Here is an 18930-nt window from a genome sequence, read left to right as displayed (position 1 = left end):
ATGTTCAAAATGTCTTTCAGATTTAGGCAGAGTCCCATTTCATTTATTTACGAATCTACTATCCCCGTCTCTTTCAGTCGTTGACGTTCCTCACGGATTACTACAGGGATCGTAACATTGAGCTGTCAAAGCTGCTGTACAGAATGGGTCAACCGCTCCCCAGCTGGCTCAGAGAGGAGATGGTCCACACCAGGTAGCAGCCCAACCAGGGAGAGCATAGTAGTCCAGCACGTTCGACACGCCTCTGTGCCGCCACCACCACGCGCTTTCAAGGAGAACGTTACTTGATAATGAAGTGATGATGGGATGTCCAGCTGGAAGTCAAAACGTAACAACATTCTGTGATGGTCCATGAAGTGTAGTACACAAATGGGCTGGTGAGCAAGAGGATTCACAAATGGAGCGCTCGTCTCTCTGAGCTCCCATGAACCTTTCAGTATGACAAATCAGGACCTCAAAATCCTGAGGAGGAAGCGTGATGATGAGGAGATACCTCTCTTGCTCGCTCACCCCCGTCTCCCACCGTGGTCGAACCGTCTGTCCCACGCATGAACTGGAAAGAAAAGAGCAACAATGTGCCGTGTGCGAAGGCTGAGTTTCAGGTTCAGTCTTCACCGTTTCAGTTCTGGAACCCAGCGCCAACGTGCTGCTGTGTAAAGCACAGAACTTTACGCTGAAGGACAAAAAACACATTTGTTGTAAATGCCTTTTGAAACATAAGGACGTTTGGACATCTGGCTGCATGTTGTAGCCTTTTTTTGATAGGCCTTGCTAGAATCTTGGAATTTCATTCACAAATGCCAGGACATAATCTCCATGGACTATTACCATTTAAATGTTTATTTTTATTTTTTTGGGGGTTTGATTTGCTCAGACATTGTTCTGTAGTCGTGATACTTGTAGAATGTACCGAAACGAAACAACAGATTCCTTCTTCAGGCCGAATGCAGAGGCGTCAAACTGCTGCGTGCCGTCACTTGACCACTGAATGGGCGAAGCGGGGAGTGATGGACTTATGTCGAAAGCACAATATTTAACGGTACTCAACATACGTCTAACTGGATATAGCACATGAGCATTTGGTTAACAAGTCCAGTCTGTGAAGATCATAAGCTAGCTCTCTGTCAGAGACTCAGTGTAAAGAACAAGGTTTCCCACGCTTTTCTTTTAATTTCTTCTATTTCATGTCATAAATTAGTCTGCGACGGAGTGTAAAAAGATGTCTCCTTGGAAAATGTGTCAAGTTGTCAAGGCAAACCTTCTCACAATAGCCCCAGCGGCACCGCACCCGACATAAATGTTTTGTTTTGGGGTTTGAAGGTGTTATCATTGCAACTCGATGTCAAAAACAGAAAACAAAAAGCTGCTCTTACTGCAATAGTTTTGTACAAGGTTCTGACGTAAGAAAAAAAAAATGCACACAGCAGTCGTTTCTGTTTCTTGACTGTAAATGTACATAGCTGGCTCCCCTTTGGTCGACCTAAATTATTTGAATGTGTTTGGCCCTCCATTGGTGTGCAACGTCAGTGCTGTAGGGAAATTCAACGCAATTGTTTCCTCCAGTGTCCTCTCACTGCCAACTGTTGTCTCCATAAAAAGTATTAACGTGATAACACATAACAGCAATGATGGTACTAATAATATCCTGGACTTTATGATAAAGATTTGTAATTGTTGTCAATAATTTTTACAGTGTAACTAATATTGTCGGTGCTTTTTAATTTGCAAATAAAACACCACTGTATTTTTCACAATCGGGATGTTTTTTTACCCCCCTGCTGCACTCTTTCCCTTCTGTCTTATTGCTGTGCAATTCACTTTTAGTATTAGATTGCGTGGAGCTGAAAAAAAGTGCTGAGAGAGAAAGGCGCATTCCTTCCTCTTAACACTAAAGCTTGTCCCCTTCCCCTAATTCTTCTTTAAAGAGAGGAAGACAGAGAGTTTTAAAAAAAGAAAAAAAAAATGACATTGTTTGACAGCTAAACTTTAAGATTGTACTGTATACAGTATAATAAAGATATAAGTTGCAGAAAGTGCACATATGAAGTTTTAAATAAAGCTTTAATATAGGATTTCAGAAATCTAGCATCCGGACCTAAGTGGTTATGAGAACACCTATTTTTTGTTTTTGTCGTGATTGTCATGATAAAATGCTGATAACACAGGAGGTACACACATATTAATTTGCCGAACTGCAAATGAGGAAATAAAACCAACATTTAATGTAATAACAAAAACGCAGGCCTTACATTCCCAAATAACTTGCTAGTCGTGAAAACGTGCTTTTCCATCCATGTGCTGTTAGTATTCATTTTTACAACAAATTCGGCTGAGATGAATAGAGGGGCTAGTAAACTTTGGGGATTTCCAGCCTCTACCATCAAGACCAATTACAGCTTTGTTATTACTAAGGCCGCCGTCTTCATTTTTTTTTTTGCCCCATATCGACCTGTCTGCCTCCTATTTCCTTATCATGGGAGGTATTTTTACAGGAAAGCTTTGTTGTAGACGCATTGTGGGTGCAGTAGTGTAACAGGAAGAAACTTGCAGCGCAACAAAGCCAAATGGGGAAGACTGGTGAAAACGCTCCGATGCAAAGGACCGCTGGTTGGTGGGGCAAGATACAGAGGGTGAGTACTGGTACCTGTTCCATTTCTCCTCCATAAAGCCCATTTCTCCTCCATAAAGATGAAATCTGTTCATTTTTCATTTCAGTCATTGATATTGTTTCCCCTTACTTAGTTTGTTTTGTCTGCATTTATAACTGAAGATAATTTACTTTTAATTAATTTTCTTTGAGTTAATTTTCAGGAGCAATGTGTTCTTTGTAACTGCGTAGGTGGGTTTCATACTTTCAGTTTTTATTTCACAAGTAACTTGAAAAAAAAGGCAAAATGTTATAATAATGTTAAGAAACTTTTTTAGATGATAAAAACAGCTTAATTAGTGTTTGAAATAAATTGCGTTATATTTTAAGATTTTGCTACGGTCCGTGTTGCCGATTATATTGGCATTTATGATCATCATTATTGGGAAAAAAAATAATGACTGGGCGTTTTAATATCCAAATAGTAAATAAAAGTAAACAATATTTATCGGGATTTCCCGAGATGGGGGGCACGGCGTAACCATTTGTTCTTGTTTTTGTAAATAAGACCTACAAATCTATTACGTACAGATTTACTATATGTTAGCATAGATTATTAAAAGCCCAATATTAGAAATTAAATACATTGTGTTTCTAATTAAACAATAACAAAAAATATGCTTAATTGATTTCAACTAAACAATAGTTGATTTAAAACCACACATTTGAAAAGTACTGTTCATGGTAGTGAAGTTATTGTACAGTAGCTATACATTTTTTTATTTTGTTTTTATGCTGAAGTAGCTCCAGTTGAAGTCACACAGGTATTTAATCTTTTCTTCTCCTTCGCCCCCTCTCAGGCGCTCCACTGGCTACGCCCTGAAGGTGGCAAGTCTGACGATACTGGCATGTCTGTTGGTGGCCAGCCAGGTGTTTGTGGCCATCATGGTGTTTGGCCAAAAGCAGCAGATCCATACGCTGCAGAAGGACTTTGACGGGCTCAGCAGGCAGCTACATGCAGCTCAAGGTCAAATATGGAAGCACATTGCAGGGCACATATAGACAAACAAACATTCACATTTAGCATGTTTGTGGAATGTGGGAGGAAGCCTAAGTACCTACAAAAAAAAAAAAAGAAAACGGCACAAGCAAACCACTACTCCGCCATGCCGCCTAAGTTTTGTTTATTTACATCAAGAGTTGTCTACTCTTTTTGAGCCAAAGCGCATATTCTACATTAGATAAGTTGTCACTGCATAACACCGCCCTCAAAAGAAGTCATGAAAATTGGATGCACAGTTTGATTTTAGCCTCTACAATCTTGCGGAAGAGCGTTTGTTATGCCTCTATTATACCTCACTAGCATAAATAGATAAATTATTTGTAGATAAATTATTTATAAATCATTTGTAGTAGAGAAATAACTTCAAATGAGTTGGCCAAAAATAGCACACCGGTTGGGAATCAGATTTATGTGGTTTGCGTGGTCTACCTGAACAACAAACCTGAATTGATACCACTCGTTTTTTGTACTGGTACTTTTTGCAATTTGGCAGATGGCTGGGGCGGGGGGAGCCATGCATGCTTCAAGCTGTTTATTTATCACTTTTGTAAAGGAATTTGTATATGGAAATCGAGACATAAATCTAGATCCAATTTGACTTACGTTTCCCAACTCTAATTACTTAACTGGATTTGATTGCAACAACATTCTTAGGTCAAAATATCAGTTTCAAACTTGTCCCGACAGTTGCCCCATTCAAGTTGCGCTCAGTTTCAAACTTGTCCCGACAGTTGCCCCATTCAAGTGGCGCCAGCCAAGGAACCGCTTCCCACAGATGCAGGCATTTGCAGATCTAGACTCAATGGCGACCAAGGCACCTGTGAAAGTAAGGTCTACCCCTCCCTCTCTGAAATCCAATATAATAGAAAGGAATAAAAGCTCCAAAATTGAGGCGTATTATGTTGTAACCTACAGTACTATTGAAATTGACTAATATTAGAACAATCCTTTCCTGTCTTTACAGCAGGAAGAGAAGAAGATGGAATCCATTGGCGTGGATGAGATAATTGGTCTCATGGAGGTAATTTGTACTCAGGATTTAATCCATCCACCCCCACGTTCTAATTTGAACTAAGAAAATGAGGTAATCATTTTAGGAGAACTTTGAGATGCCCAAATTCAATGACACCGTGCTGGGTAACCTGAAGAGCCTGCAGAAAGAGCTGAATCAGAGTAACTGGAAGGTGAATCAGCCGTGTTCAAAAAAGAGACCGCAAACGTGCACAAATAGTTTATTCACTGACTGATTTTTTTTGTAGAGCTTTGAATCTTGGTTGAGCAACTGGATAATCTTCCACATGTCCCAACAGAAGCCTCCGACTACTACAGGTGAGCAACACTCCTACAACTTTCTCTGCAAAGAATCTTCACTCCAGCGTGTGAGGATTTAGCAGTCGAATGTCTTCAAGAATAGTCGAGCAAAGGCCAAGATTCCTCAAACAGTGTGCAGCTGGACACAGTCCTACATCAACATGCCCTGTCTGCATTTTAATCAACAGACAAACTTTACATTTTAGCATTGTTTTTTTTTTTTTTATCTTCCATTTAGGATCCTCCACAAAGACCAAATGTCAAATGCGTGCAGAGGTTAAAAGCAGCCAACTGGATTCGTTCCGTCCTGTGTGTGTGACTTGAAGGGTCGCTATGAAGCCGTTCAGTGCTGGCACGCCATCAGCGTTTGCTGGTGCGTGGATGTTGACAGTGGTGCCGCCATCGCGGGCACATCCACAAAAGGCCGCCCCACATGCGAGACAGGTACTGTAGATGATTATTTTAGGACACGTAAATCAATGTGACAAATGCAATCAGTTGAAATAGATCTTTTTTATCCTGCTCACTTTAGCTAATGATGATGATTATCCCATGATTGAAGACCTTGTATAGTGTAATTAACACATGTACTACATTGATACTTTTCAATATAATATAATATTTTAATATAGACTGTATAATGTTTTCTTCCCCCCTTTTACAGGTTGAAAAAGGGAAGGCAAGAGCTGCTTATTTCTTCATCTTCATCTGACACATCACTTCATATACTGTAATGAAACTAGCTTACTGCTGTAGTGGGAATACATATGTAATTGCTTGTTACGCATAGAGCTTTTTGCGGTTCTCCACGCCATTTTCATCTAATGTCCCCCATGGTTGGTTTCATTAGGACAACAATCTCCCCCCTCCACTTTCACCACATAAGGTGACAAAACTCTCCGGTTAAACAAAGGACTAATGTTCCTCTTTCATTGGGACGGACATGGAGCTTGCTTAGCACATGCTACAGCTACTGAATTTACTCAAAAAATGTCAAGAATTTGCACTTTGTAGTCAGAATTTTAATCAACCCCCTTCCTGAAATCATATCTCCAACTCAGCAAAGCAGACAAATCCTTCAAGCCAGACAGATGCTATTTGCGGATCACGTTAACACTAAAGTCACGTGTTTTGTTGTACATTTATAAGCCTGAATAGTGCTGGGAGCAGATAACTCTGGCGTTACACTATCGCAAGCTTTGAATTCCAACTCTCAATTGAACTAATTATCTAAGTGCTCAGCAATCTTTCCACGCTGTAAATAATGACATCTTTGCTCAACATAAAAGAAGGAGCAATTTTCAGTCCATGTGTTGAGTTGAGCTGCAGGCCGCACCCCTCTCTGGCTGAGCTGCCTCAGGTTTGGGTGTGTCTTCTTGCCTGGAGGCAGCTGATTGAGTGCACCAGGTTTCCATTCGAATCTTCGAAGCAAGCCACCTTATCAAGTGGGGGAGCTGCAGTTTAACCTCACAAGAGTGAGGTCCACTTGACACCATGTTTGTAACTTTTCGTCACCTAGGGTGACATGTTTTCAATGATGGCTGAATTGAAATTCTTAAAAATACTACATGTGGAAATAGCTACATCTTTGTTTCTTTGCTGAACTATGCTGCCTCTTGGCCAGGACTCAATGCAAAAAAAAAAATTCTGGTTGGTTAAATATTCTAAAATACAAAAGCCTTCATCAATGTGAATGCCAACACTAAAGTCAATAAAGAATTTAACATTTTGGATTTCAAGTTGTTTATTTAATTTGTTAGCCTACAAACCTTTGGAACAATAACATCCATTGTACAGCACTTCACCTTTTGTACAGTGGTCTCTTTAAATAACCTGCACTGACACTGTTAATGTAAGACTTACCTGGGGTGTGAAATGAACCCATTTTAGTTGCCACTTTTTATTTCTTTAAGCCATGACATTGACAGTTAGCGAGAGATAAACCAACTACATTGTAGTTTTGAAACAAGACAGAAATGATGTACAAGCAGAATTGTCCTCTACTTTTACCACCACCTTTTCCAATTATTTAAAGCAAATTACTGTATACTTTACCCATGATGGCTGAATTGACTGTAATCTGCTTAGTCTTTTATTAAATTCAACTTTTATTTTATATCTTAGCAACTGTACACCTTGAGTGAAAGTAGATTCTGTGCCCTTAATAATTTAGCAGAGTGTAATATAATCCCTATCTGCTAGCGAAGCTGCAAACATAAACGGGACATGGCCTCCATGGGCATAAAACACCCTGTGAGTACTCATTCTTTTGTTGAAAAATAACTGATTCTTTTTTTCTTTCTGTTAACTCTGCAGTGACCTATATTTCTTCTACAGGTGATAATGGGGAATGGTGAAGGAGTGAAGGTAGGAATTGTACTAAATCCAATACCAGGTAAGGCATGTTCTCACAATGTAACCCTACAATATTGGAAGCGCATTAGATTTGCTGCAGTATGGTGAAATAGTGATTCATGCACCTGCCTTACATTTCTAAGGTTCTGAGTTTAAAACTCAGCACAGCACAAATAATAATAAAAATATATTAACCCCCTAAATTCATGAGCTGTGAAGAAAAATTACCACGAGCTCCACCAGTACTGGGAAACAGGACTAATCGAAAAAAAAAAAAAAAAACATCTATAGGCATTTTGGGGGGGTAATGTGACTGACGACTACAGCAACAGAAACAATGAACTGACAAAGGTGGAAAGAAACTACAGTATAAGCAAAGTGTCGAAACGAGTGACACCACCTGGACAAGGTGGTCGAATGACTGTGGCTGGAGTGAGTGAGTTGGTTAACAGGGGGCTGATGAGCACAGGTAGAGACAACAACCAAACGAGACAAAACATGAAGAAATGATACAGGGAAAACATGATGAAACAAAACTCAACCTAATCAAAACAAAGTCAACGCAACACAGAGCATAACAAATGCTCGCTGTAAGAACAAACAATAAAAAATGGATGTATGCAGTTAGATTTATATGTGCATAATGTCTCTCCTCTCAAAAGGTACAGAGTGCGCGCTCATTAAAAAGGATGGACAAAGTTTGGACTGCATGTCAAAAGATGAGGTACTCTGAAGGTCACCATCTCACAATATTTGCCTCTTATGAGCTTGCGCCACCTCAATGTTTCTCCAAACAGCAACTATGGCGCTTGTCATTCGACCAAGCTGTGGCTGCGGAAAACATGCAGGTAACAACAAGTCTGTTCAGTGTGAGTCACAACACCGAGAGACAAAAACTTATACTATGTGTCTGACAGGGTTTCCACAGTGAGCTCCTACAGCCACTCACTGATTGCACGTGTGGAGGTTACAGTGGGTCACTGCTCATAGGCGGTGCTTCAATGGAGAACATCGGCACTCTAATTGATGATGTCCTCGTTCAACAGGTCTCATTCAGTTTTGAAACATTACTTTGACTTTCCTCTAAAGGGAATGTTGCCATCACACCACTGTAAATGGTCTTTTTTTTTTTTTAACTCTCTATGCAAGCACGTGATAGGTAGCACAACAAAATGCTTTTCCATCAGATGACAGAGTTGTACATATATCATGTTCTAACTGTTTAAACAGGCTCAGATTTTACATGACAGGATTGTGAGTAAATTGACATACTATTTTTTTTTTTTGAGTGTGCTTGTCGTAAGATATTTTTAATGTATATATATGTCTTATCTCAATAACGGGAAGGAAACTGCTATTTGGTCACAGCATCTTGTTACCCACCTTGTGATTTTCTCAGGTGTTAAAAAATGTATTGAGTCGTGTGATGTCATCTGTGAAAGAGGAGCTGATTGTCTCCGTGTCTTACCTTCAGGTTTGTTTTTATTGTCTGACACCATGATAGATAGAACGTTGCCAACAAGTTGAGTTTATTTGCACAGTTTCACCTGGATGGCAGTGTGGAGGACCTCCTGAATCCTGACACACAAACTCTCAAACTTGTCCTTCATCCGGTCCTCGGAGGGTAAGTGTCACTGAGTCCTAGGCAATGTGCCACAGTGATCATCAGCAGTGCCGTGGAAAATGATCAAAGATCTCTTAACATATCATTTGCTTACTGCAAAGTCCACCTAGCCAAAATTTTGCCTATAAATGGCCGCTTATATTTTGTGTAGATGATGTTCCTTAATTGGCTCAATAAAAGTTGCGAAATTCCAGTACTAACACAGAAACATGTATTGAGCTTTTATTACATTGAGAAATTTACTTTTGTTCTTTGCTTAGTGTTATCAGAGGTTTGGCGGAGGCGTGCGTAGGTTCTGCAGAGGAAGCCTACTCGCTCTATAAAACATGCAGGGAAGCACAAAAGGCCAAAGAAGAGTCCATTTCATCAAGGTAAGACAAATAAACTCAGGCTGTGTCTGGCACGGAGTTACACAACTTGGAAATAACTGGAACACCTAAAAGACTCACATTTATTCATTTTGTGTTTTTTTTTTTTTTAATTATTATTATTTTTAAAATCAACTACTTTTATGTTCTGCAGATGTAGTTGGCTTTTCACAGTTGCAGTGGAGTGGAAACTCCAAAACGATGAAGTGGCCTTTCAACTCTGTCGTAGCAGACTGCGGGTGTTCGGTCTGGTGGGAGGAGCCAACAAGACGGATCTCATGGGGTCTGTTGACAACATGTCCAATTTTTACATAGTATTTATCCTTATATGTTTGCCACATAGTAAGAAGTATAGCTGCAATTTGGCTTTGGTGTTTAATAAGATATGGAAATGAGCCAATCTTGTCTGGATCCAGGCACTGATACACAATGTGACTACACTAAACAAGACATGTCATTTTCTAAAAATAAAATCAATAGTCACCCAAAATGCAAAACACTCCTAAGCGTGCCACTTCACTTTTTACACTTATACCCAACAATGCCCGCAGTCAGCGTGAACAAGTAATTTGGCGCCACATTTCGTAACTTAGTAAGTTAGGTTCTGTGTGTTCTGCGATTGACTGGCGACTAGCTCAGGGTGTTGCCAGCAGTGACAGCATTTGAAAATGTCCATAAAATGGTTATTAAATCCCATACCAAATTTGAAAACATTTATGGCATTTCATGCCATGTCATGTCTCCAGCATCAGCCCACTGCTGAAGGTTATGGATCAACTCCCATGTGATGCCGCCAAAACCGATGCACTCTTGCACATCCTCCTCAGTGACGCTCTCACAGGAAATAGCAGGACGGCGCTCATCTACTTTATCCAACCTCAAGGTGCTTTGCTCTGCCTCCAATCTAACCTTTGCTCAGAGCGCGAGTCTTACGCTTCCTCATTGCAGGCAATTTGGATGACGAGACGCCATCTGCTTTAGCTTTGGCCCAAAGAGTGAAGCGTTTAGTGACGAGGCCTTCCCAATTTTGCTGGAGTCCAAAGAAAACGGAGCAAGAGATCCGAGGTCATATTATGGGGCTGAGACATGTGATGATGTCAGATTCGGCTAATGAGACGTATAACATCCGCAGGCTTGCTGAGCTCATCCAAAGCCTGCAGGTCATTTATAACATCAACAGTGAAATATGTGTCAAACATATTGAATTCATAAGTGTGTGGTCCATTCAACAGATTGTGAAAGAGCAGTCGTGGGAGAAGAAAAGGGAAGAATCACAAAGGATTAAACTTAAGGTTTGATCCTTATACATCTGTTAGACCTCGCCTCCTAATAATTACATAGGTGACTTGAGCAAGGCTGTAGTGTCACTGTGACCTTTCCTCCTTTACACTAAGGCTGGCCAAAGTACTCAGGAAGTTAACCCAATAAAACCAGATGCATGGAATAGTTAACAAAAAGATCTGATTGTTTGAAAATGGAGACTTTATTCCATCCATCCATCTTCTTCCGCTTATCCGGGGTCGGGTCGCGGGGGCAGCAGCTTTAGGAGGGACTCCCAGACTTCCCTCTCCCCAACTACTTCATCCAGCTCATCCCGGGGGATCCCAAGGCGTTCCCAGGCCAGCTGAGAGACATAGTCTCTCCAGCGCGTCCTGGGTCGTCCCCGGGGTCTCCTACCGGTGGGACATGCCCGGAACACCTCCCCAGGGAGGCGTCCAGGAGGCGACTAGAGTAGCGACTCTACTCCGAGTCTCTCCCGGATGACCGAGCTTCTCACCCTATCTCTAAGGGAGAGCTCGGACATTCTGCGGAGAAAACTCATTTCGGCCGCTTGTATCCGGGATCTCGTTCTTTCGGTCACGACCCATAGCTCGTGACCATAGGTGAGGGTAGGAGCGTAAATCGACCGGTAAATTGAGAGCTTTGCCTTTTGGCTCAGCTCTCTCTTCACCACAACGGACCGATACAGGGTCCGCATTACTGCCGACGCTGCACCGATCCGCCTGTCGATCCCGCGCTCCATCCTCCCCTCACTCGTGAACAAGACTCCAAGATACTTGAAGTCCTCCACTTGGGGCAGGATCTCATCCCCGATCCGGAGAGGGCATTCCACCCTTTTCCGATCGAGGACTCGGATTTGGAGGTGCTGACCCTCATCCCGACCGCTTCACACTCGGCTGCGAACCGTTCCAGCGAGAGCTGGAGATCATGGCCTGAAGAAGCCAACAGCACCACGTCATCTGCAAAAAGCAGAGACGCGATGCTGAGGTCCCCAAACTGGACCCCCTCAACGCCTCGGCTGCGCCTAGAAATTCTGTCCATAAAAATTATGAACAGAATCGGTGACAAAGGGCAGCCTTAGCGGAGTCCAACCCTCACTGGGAACGAATCCGACTTACTGCCGGAAATGCGGACCAGACTCTGGCATCGGTGAACCAAACCGCCCTTATCAGTTGGCTCGGCACCCCGTACTCCCGAAGCACCCACCACAGAACCTCCCAAGGGACACGGTCGAACGCCTTCTCCAAGTCCACAAAACACATGTGGACTGGTTGGGCGAACTCCCATGCACCCTCGAGGACCCTGCCGAGGGTGTAGAGCTGGTCCACTGTTCCACGGCCAGGACGAAAGCCACACTGCTCCTCCTGAATCCGAGGTTCGACCTCCCTACGGACCCTCCTCTCCAGCACCCCTGAATAGACCTTACCGGGGAGGCTGAGGAGTGTGATTTCCCTGTAATTCGAACATACCCTCCGGTCCCCCTTCTTAAAGAGGGGAACCACCACCCCAGTCTGCCAATCCAGAGGCACTGTCCCCGATGTCCACGCAATGTTGTAGAGGCGTGTCAGCCATGACAGCCCCACAACATCCAGAGCTCTTAAGAACTCCGGGCGGATCTCATCCACCCCCGGGGCCTTGCCACCGAGGAATTTTTTAACTACCTCAGTGACTTCGACCCCAGAGATTGGAGAATCCGCCTCAGAGTCTCCAGGCCCTGCTTCCTCAATGGAAGGCGTGTAGGTGGAAGTGAGGAGGTCTTCGAAGTATTCTCCCCACCGACTCACGACGTCCCGAGTCGAGGTCAGCAGCACGCCATCCCCACTGTAAACAGTGTTGATGTTGCACTGCTTCCCCCTCCTGAGATGCCGGATGGTGGACCAGATTTTCCTCGAAGCCGTCCGGAAGTCATTCTCCATGGCCTCACCAAACTCCTCCCACGCCCGGGTTTTTCCCTCAGCAACCGCTGAAGCCGCGTTCCGCTTGGCCATCCGGTACCTGTCAGCTGCCTCCGGAGTCCTGCAGGCCAAAACGGCCCGATAGGACTCCTTCTTCAGCTTGACGGCATCCCATACCGCCGGTGTCCACCAGTGGGTTCGGGGATTGCCGCCACGACAGGCACCAACGACCTTACGGCCACAGCTCCGGTCAGCCGCCTCAACAATAGAGGAGCGGAACATGGTCCACTCAGACTCAATGTCCCCCGCCTCCCCCGGGACGTGGGAAAAGCTCTGCTGGAGGTGGGAGTTGAAGCTCTTCCTGACAGGAGATTCTGCCAGACGTTCCCAGCAGACCCTCACAGAGCGTTTGGGTCTGCCAGGTCGGACCGGCATCTTCCCCCACCATCGGAGCCAACCCACCACCCTGGTGATCAGTTGACAGCTCCGCCCCTCTCTTCACCCGAGTGTCCAAAACATGCGGCCGCAAATCCGATGACATGACTACAAAGACGATCATCGAACTGCAGCCTCGGGTGTCCTGGTGCCAAGTGCACACATGGACACCCTTATGTTTGAACATGGTGTTCATTATTGAAAAGCTGTGTCGAGGACGGAAGTCCAACAATAGAACACCGCTTGGGTTCAAATCGGGGGGGCTGTTCCTCCCAATCACGCCCTTCCAGGTCTCACTATCATTGCCCACGTGAGCATTGAAGTCACCCTGTAGAACGATGGACTCCCCAGAAGGAGCGCTCTCCAGCATTTCCTCCAGGGACCCCAAGAAGGGTGGGTACTCTGAGCTGCCGTTTGGTGCATAGACACAAACAACAGTCAGGACCCGTCCCCCCACCCGAAGGCGGAGGGAGGCTACCCTCTCGTTCACCATGGTGAACCCCAATGTGCAGGCGCCCAGCCGAGGGGCAATAAGTATACCCACACCTGCTCAACGCCTCTCACCGTGGGCAACTCCAGAGTGGAAGAGAGTCCAGCCCCTCTCGAGAGGGCTTGTACCGGAACCCAAACTGTGCGTGGAGGCTAGTCCGACTATATCTAGTCGGAATTTTTCTGCCTCGCACACCAGCTCGGGCTCCTTTCCAGCCAAAGAGGTGACATTCCATGTCCCAAGAGCCAGCTTCTGCAGCCGGGGATCAGACCGCCAAGGTCCCTGCCTTTGGCCGCCGCCCAGCTCACATTGCACCCGACCCCTTTGGCCCCTCCCACAGGTGGTGAACCCATGGGAAGGGGGACCCACGTTTCCTTTTCGGGCTGCGCCGGGCCGGGCCCCATGGGTAAAGGCCCGGCCACCAGACGCTCGCCTTCGAGCCCCGCCTCCAGGCCTGGCTCCAGAGGGAGGCCCCGGTGACCCGCGTCCGGGCGAGGGAAAACGAAGTCCATTTATTTTAATCATCATAAGGGGCTTCTGTGAGCCATGCTTTGTCTGGCCCCTCACCTAGGGCCCGTTTGCCATGGGTGACCCTACCAGGGGCATGAAGCCCCCGACAACATGGCTCCTAGGATCATAGGGGCACGCAAACCCCTCCACCACGATAAGGTGATGACTCACGGTTTATTGGTCCTTTTAAACAAAAAGACAGAACAATTGAGGGGAAGATCAACTTCCACACATGACGGTTACGATGCTTAAAAATCTTGATTTCATAACAAGCTTAATATTTTTGTATTTCCAAACATCACAAATAACTTTACCCACTTTGAATCAATAATACAACTGCAAACAGCAACCTTGAGAACTCCACCAAAGGATTTGGCAATAGAGAAAAGGAATATTTCAGCTTTTTTATTTTTTTTTTCTTCATTATTTTGTTAACTTTGTGGGTCACAAACTTTTTATTTTGCATAGCGGAAGGCCTGAAATCTTTCAATAGTCTCGCTTGTTGGGTTAGGTCTGTCTATGACTAACTACTACTAGTAAAAGCATGGGCTTGAACATAGCCAGAATTGACAACTTTCTCTATCATTTGTGCACAATGGCTTATTTTTTGCTTACATATTTTAAGAGTGTAGTTGGAAAAATCATGACTTAATTAATAAATTATAATTAATCAAATAATAATCCAAAATTATGACCTACTGTTTCAAATTACATACACCGCTTTCTAACACGGTTTTACTCAAATACTTGTGATTAATATTAAGTATTTTTACGATGCACCTTCCCAGTGTGCATTTAATAGTATCTGAATAAACATTTTATTTTATTTTTTTACCTCCTTCTTAAAATTTTGACAAAGTAACGCTTCAAAATCAGTTATTTCTCTTTACCCAGTTAGAGCCGTCTTGCAAGGTCACTGGAAAGCCATCTGATGGCAGATTCCTGCCCTCTAAAGTATTATCTGAGGCATACATGTGTCTGTTCAAATACGTCCGGCTTTTGAGGAGAAAAAACATCATACTCAATAAATAGAGGGTTCTAAATGACATGTAATATAGCTGTGTGATACGCTTGGCATATATTTTTTATTTTGTTAACAAAACAGGTTTTTTTTTCCCAATTTTATCTTATTTCATTAGTTTTCGTTAACTGTCATAACCTTGCAATGTAAGTGCAGTGGCTGTTTTCAAATGAAGGAATTTCACGTAATAAGTCAAGTGAATACTAAAATGTACAAATACAAAATGTAAAAGAATAAAATGTAACTTAAGTATCACGACTGAAAATAGCCCTGACAATAAATATTCTGTTTCTTTGGCAGCTGTGTGGCCTCCAAAAGATCCAAATGGACAGTCACTTATCTGGAAGTCACAACATCAATCCCGAAAATACTTCAGACACCGTGAAAACCTTGCAGGAAGACTTAAGGCAGGAAATGGAGGCACATGTAAGAGGTAAACAGGAGACTTTCACAAATCAGCACATCTGCAGATTTCCAAAAGCTCCAATATAAGAGTTGTTCACAAAGTCCACTTATATGATTATAATTTTCAGTACTATAATGTTATTTATATAATGTTATTTATAAACGCTGCCCATATGTTTTTGTCACCTTCCTCTTTGCTACATTAGTAGGAAGTGTGATTTCTATGTTTGAAGCAGGTTTTCTCCTCAACTGCCTCAAGCAAGTCTCACCATCTCATCCGAATCTGCAAATTATTAATGGATTATTATTATTTTTTATCTTGGTCTCATTTTATTATATTACAAAAACCTGGCATCTGAACTGGAGCGTGTAGACTTTATCTGTTTTTGTTTACATGACTGCATTATATTGAGTATCTTGTTACCAATCTTATAATACATATATACGTCAACATTATAAAGGCGTCTTCAATACAGTTGTAGTACATCATTGCAAACTCCTACTAGAAATATCTGAATGTAAATGACAGCACTGATTTCTACAGAAAACCATTAGTGTGGTTTATGTAAGTCCCATACAACTAATAGTCAAGTTCAATGCCTACAAGACAATCCACAGTTCACATTTCACTTTTTGTTTTTGCCTGTGTTTGGATTCCAAATAGTGTTATTTACACAAAAAATCTGAACAAGTTCCACAATAAATCTGTTTAGCACACAAAAGAATCCAGATACTTCCAGGAATCTAAAAAAATAAGCCTTATCATTTTCTTTAAAGCAGATCTTTTGATATGCCCTTTTCTTGAACGTTACTTGATTGCACAGGTGATTTGACCAGTGACTGTATGTTCTGCTTCTCATATATGCAGAAGGCACAGGGAGCCTGGAGAAAGTCCAGGAGAGCATAGCAAGGATCCTGCAGTTGATGGAGCCTCTCAGAAAGGAACCGATTAAGAATATTTCTACAGAAAATTGTGACCTCTGTCTACAAGTAACTCGCTTCATCTCCCTTGTGCCTTTTAATCATTTGAAGGCTTTCTGTATGTACAAGACACTCTCACTAAAGCCCTCCCCCCCTTTCTGCTTTTTTTGAGTTAAATGATGAGTATCAGTTGGAAGACTGCCATGCACACGAGCGTAGGAGGCAACTGAAAGAGCTCAGTGGGAGATTAATTCTGCAGGAGGTGGAGAAAATACAGAGAGACTTGACGAGGGAGCAGCTTCCAGTAAGCTGCATATGTTTCATACTGTATTATTCAGCGTGTTATCTTTCTTTGGAGACGATGCTGAGTCACTAGAGCTGATTCATTGTGTGTGTGTGTGTGTGTGTGTGTGTGTGTGGGGGGGGGGGGGGGGTCCGCAAAGAAGGCCATCAATGTGTAATTTTGTGGAAATGTGAAGAAAACTATAAACACACATTAATAATAGAGCGTAAATGTCAATTGACAAAAATAATCAATCCTTAGGGTGAGGGCGTGCAGAGAGAGCTGCTGGTGATGAGCAATGAGAGACGGGTTCTGATGATGCAGATGGAGGCCCTGCGAGCGGAAGCGGAGCAGGCCCACAAGGAGCTGCTGGTGCAGCGTCACAAGCATCAAAGTGAAGTGCAACGTCTAAGGGAAGAGAGCCTGCAGGTGGGTCCAGCCCTTGCAGGATATAAATGTTAACTTTTTCATTCATCTTTTGTCTCTCCACTCTTTTACTATATGTGATTATCAGTAATTTTTTTTTAGGGGACTGTTGTCTCCCTGACTATTTACCCTTGCAATTTACCCTTCCATGCAAAGCCCAAATATGTATTCTGTACTTTTACTTCACATAATATTATTGTTCTATTTCAATGCAATGACATTGGTAAAAACACACAGAACAAAAGTCATAGACAGACATATTTTTATCCTCAGCGGAAAAAAAAAAAAATCTAATTTGTTACAGTATATTAATTCAATTTACTTGGTCGTGAAACTGTTCTTGGTAGGCGTCTTTGTAATATACTGCCCCCAAAAGGCTAAGAGCCGCACATTAGCCATTCAAATGAACCACGCACAACCTGCCCTATGACCTTTGTTTGTGTTTGTGTAACTGGAGTTGTTCCTTAATTACAAACACCGGAGCTCGCATGAAATTTCTGATGCTTGCAATTAAGTGGTTTTTTTGTGTTGTGTTTTTACCCCCAAATATGTTGTTTACCCTGCCTTTTTTTTTCTTTCATGAACATGTGTCTCTGAAGGTGTTCAGGAGGTTTTATGAATCGAGCGAAGATCTGAGGAGGACGTCTGAGACCAGATACAGAAGCGTGCTGCTCGAGGCTGTGCACGATGCTGTTTGCCTATCTGCTGAGAACCAGCAGCTGCATGCCAACAACAAACAACTGCATAAAGGTGGGTTTAGTTCTACACTTACTCGTCCTATACTGTAGTAATTCTTGTTTTTATTTATTTTTCACAGTACTGGGGGAGTTCAAAGATACTCTCACTAAGTGAAGTGAGCACAATAACCTCCAAAAGGAACTGTACACACAACATAGAAATAAAAATGCAAGAAATAAATATGCAAAACCAAAGCATGAGTATTAAAACAGTGATTGGAGCTTCTCGCGAAGAGTCCGCTATGTGTAGTAAAGAAAAGCTGCCAAGGTGACCATGGCGAGTGGTATCAAGAAGAAGAAAGTCAGTTGCAGCCCTAAAACTGCCCACGACATCACAGCGTTGACCATCATGGAGCAGGAGATGACGAACAGCCGAGTGATGCCGCTGCCGTGTTTCAACAGTACAGACATCAGAAGGCCGTTAGCCGCCTGTCCCGCTATGATAGCCCAGACAGTCCACGAGTACCCTTCTAAAAAGCTCTTGTCACTCGCGAGGGCAGTGAAAGAAGACAGTCCATTGATAAGCACACCAAAAACATAGAGGTAGAGATTTTGAACGCTGAGTGGCAGCTTCTGACCCTTCAGCACCTTTTCTGTATAAACGGCTGCCAGCCCAGATGCACAGCAATACACCAGCATGAGGAAAAGCCCCCACGCAGTGATATGAAGCCTGACCTCTTGCTGCGTCTCGCCTGCGTCTGCTGGGTCCAGGCTAGTGTAGCTATGGCACACTCCCGCCGCCATGAGGAGCCCCAGACTAGCCCACTGACCCCAGCGCAGCCTCTTGCCCAAGCACAGAGAGTAGAGCAGAGCGGTGGTGGCAATTTTGAGGTTGCTGAGGACCTGGAAAGAGCTGGGGTCCATGTGAGCCTGCATAAGGACAACCAGGTTGTTATTGAGGGCGTAGAGTACGGCGGGGGCGGCGTAGGGGGCCACGAAAAACAGGGAGGGAGGCGCGAGGAACGTCGACGCGCCCCCGGTCGTAATGAGAGTGGCGAAAGACACGAGCAGCTTGACCAACTCGATCATGACGACGCATGAGGAAGGGTTGAAGGGTATGCGGCCCTCTGCTTTGCTCAGAGCGATGAGCGGCGCATGAGTGCCGTAGATGAGGACCATCACGCACAAGAGGACCCCCCACCGTACCCTCAGCAGCCACCGCTTCCTGTACCTCACCTTCTCGTTCTGGATTGCAATCATTGTTGATAACACAAAATT

The 18930-nt window shown here is 43.6% G+C and overlaps 4 protein-coding genes across 16 annotated transcripts in view; 3 read left to right on the top strand and 1 right to left on the bottom strand.

Annotated features, from left to right (window-relative positions):
• LOC125983099 (bifunctional heparan sulfate N-deacetylase/N-sulfotransferase 1) overlaps window positions 1–1754 on the top strand; it is a 48727-nt gene extending 46973 nt beyond the window's left edge. For all 11 annotated transcript variants that reach the window (XM_049743987.1, XM_049744072.2, XM_049744063.2 and 8 more), the window contains one exon: window positions 78–1754. In XM_049743987.1, coding sequence (XP_049599944.1) covers window positions 78–197 — 120 coding nt within the window. In that variant the 3' untranslated portion in view covers window positions 198–1754. The remainder of the gene's footprint in view (window positions 1–77) is intronic.
• Window positions 1755–2462: 708 nt separating this feature from the next.
• Window positions 2463–6694, top strand: LOC125983403 (H-2 class II histocompatibility antigen gamma chain-like). The gene is made up of 8 exons (XM_049744611.1): window positions 2463–2630; window positions 3448–3614; window positions 4382–4476; window positions 4615–4671; window positions 4748–4834; window positions 4910–4979; window positions 5200–5405; window positions 5626–6694. Exons 2-7 carry the CDS (start codon window positions 3533–3535, stop codon window positions 5283–5285), a joined length of 477 nt encoding a protein of 158 aa, XP_049600568.1. The 5' UTR covers window positions 2463–2630; window positions 3448–3532; the 3' UTR covers window positions 5286–5405; window positions 5626–6694.
• A 140-nt stretch (window positions 6695–6834) lies between these two features.
• Window positions 6835–17907, top strand: golga6l9 (golgin A6 family like 9). 3 transcript variants are annotated; one of them, XM_068650605.1, is made up of 18 exons: window positions 6835–7214; window positions 7299–7328; window positions 7979–8040; window positions 8114–8164; window positions 8234–8362; window positions 8716–8790; window positions 8858–8940; window positions 9201–9311; window positions 9463–9591; window positions 10055–10191; window positions 10257–10468; window positions 10541–10600; window positions 15241–15373; window positions 16214–16335; window positions 16439–16570; window positions 16811–16978; window positions 17575–17725; window positions 17793–17907. In XM_068650605.1, the coding sequence occupies exons 3-18, from the start codon at window positions 8026–8028 to the stop codon at window positions 17825–17827; spliced, it is 1743 nt and encodes a 580-aa protein (XP_068506706.1). In that variant the 5' UTR covers window positions 6835–7214; window positions 7299–7328; window positions 7979–8025; the 3' UTR covers window positions 17828–17907. The 3 variants fall into 3 exon arrangements, with proteins under 3 accessions (XP_068506706.1, XP_049600120.1, XP_068506703.1); XM_049744163.1 differs by having other exon boundaries at window positions 7299–7356; XM_068650602.1 differs by having other exon boundaries at window positions 7979–8164.
• On the bottom strand, window positions 17756–18912 carry LOC125983332 (probable UDP-sugar transporter protein SLC35A4). The gene has a single exon (XM_049744484.1). It carries the CDS (start codon window positions 18910–18912, stop codon window positions 17953–17955), a length of 960 nt encoding a protein of 319 aa, XP_049600441.1. The 3' UTR covers window positions 17756–17952.
• Between the last annotated feature and the right edge of the window lie 18 nt (window positions 18913–18930).

This window comes from Syngnathus scovelli, chromosome 1 (genome assembly GCF_024217435.2).
Source record: "Syngnathus scovelli strain Florida chromosome 1, RoL_Ssco_1.2, whole genome shotgun sequence".
In the NCBI taxonomy this organism is placed as follows: Eukaryota; Metazoa; Chordata; class Actinopteri; order Syngnathiformes; family Syngnathidae; genus Syngnathus; species Syngnathus scovelli.
This window is presented reverse-complemented; position numbering and strand designations above follow the sequence as displayed.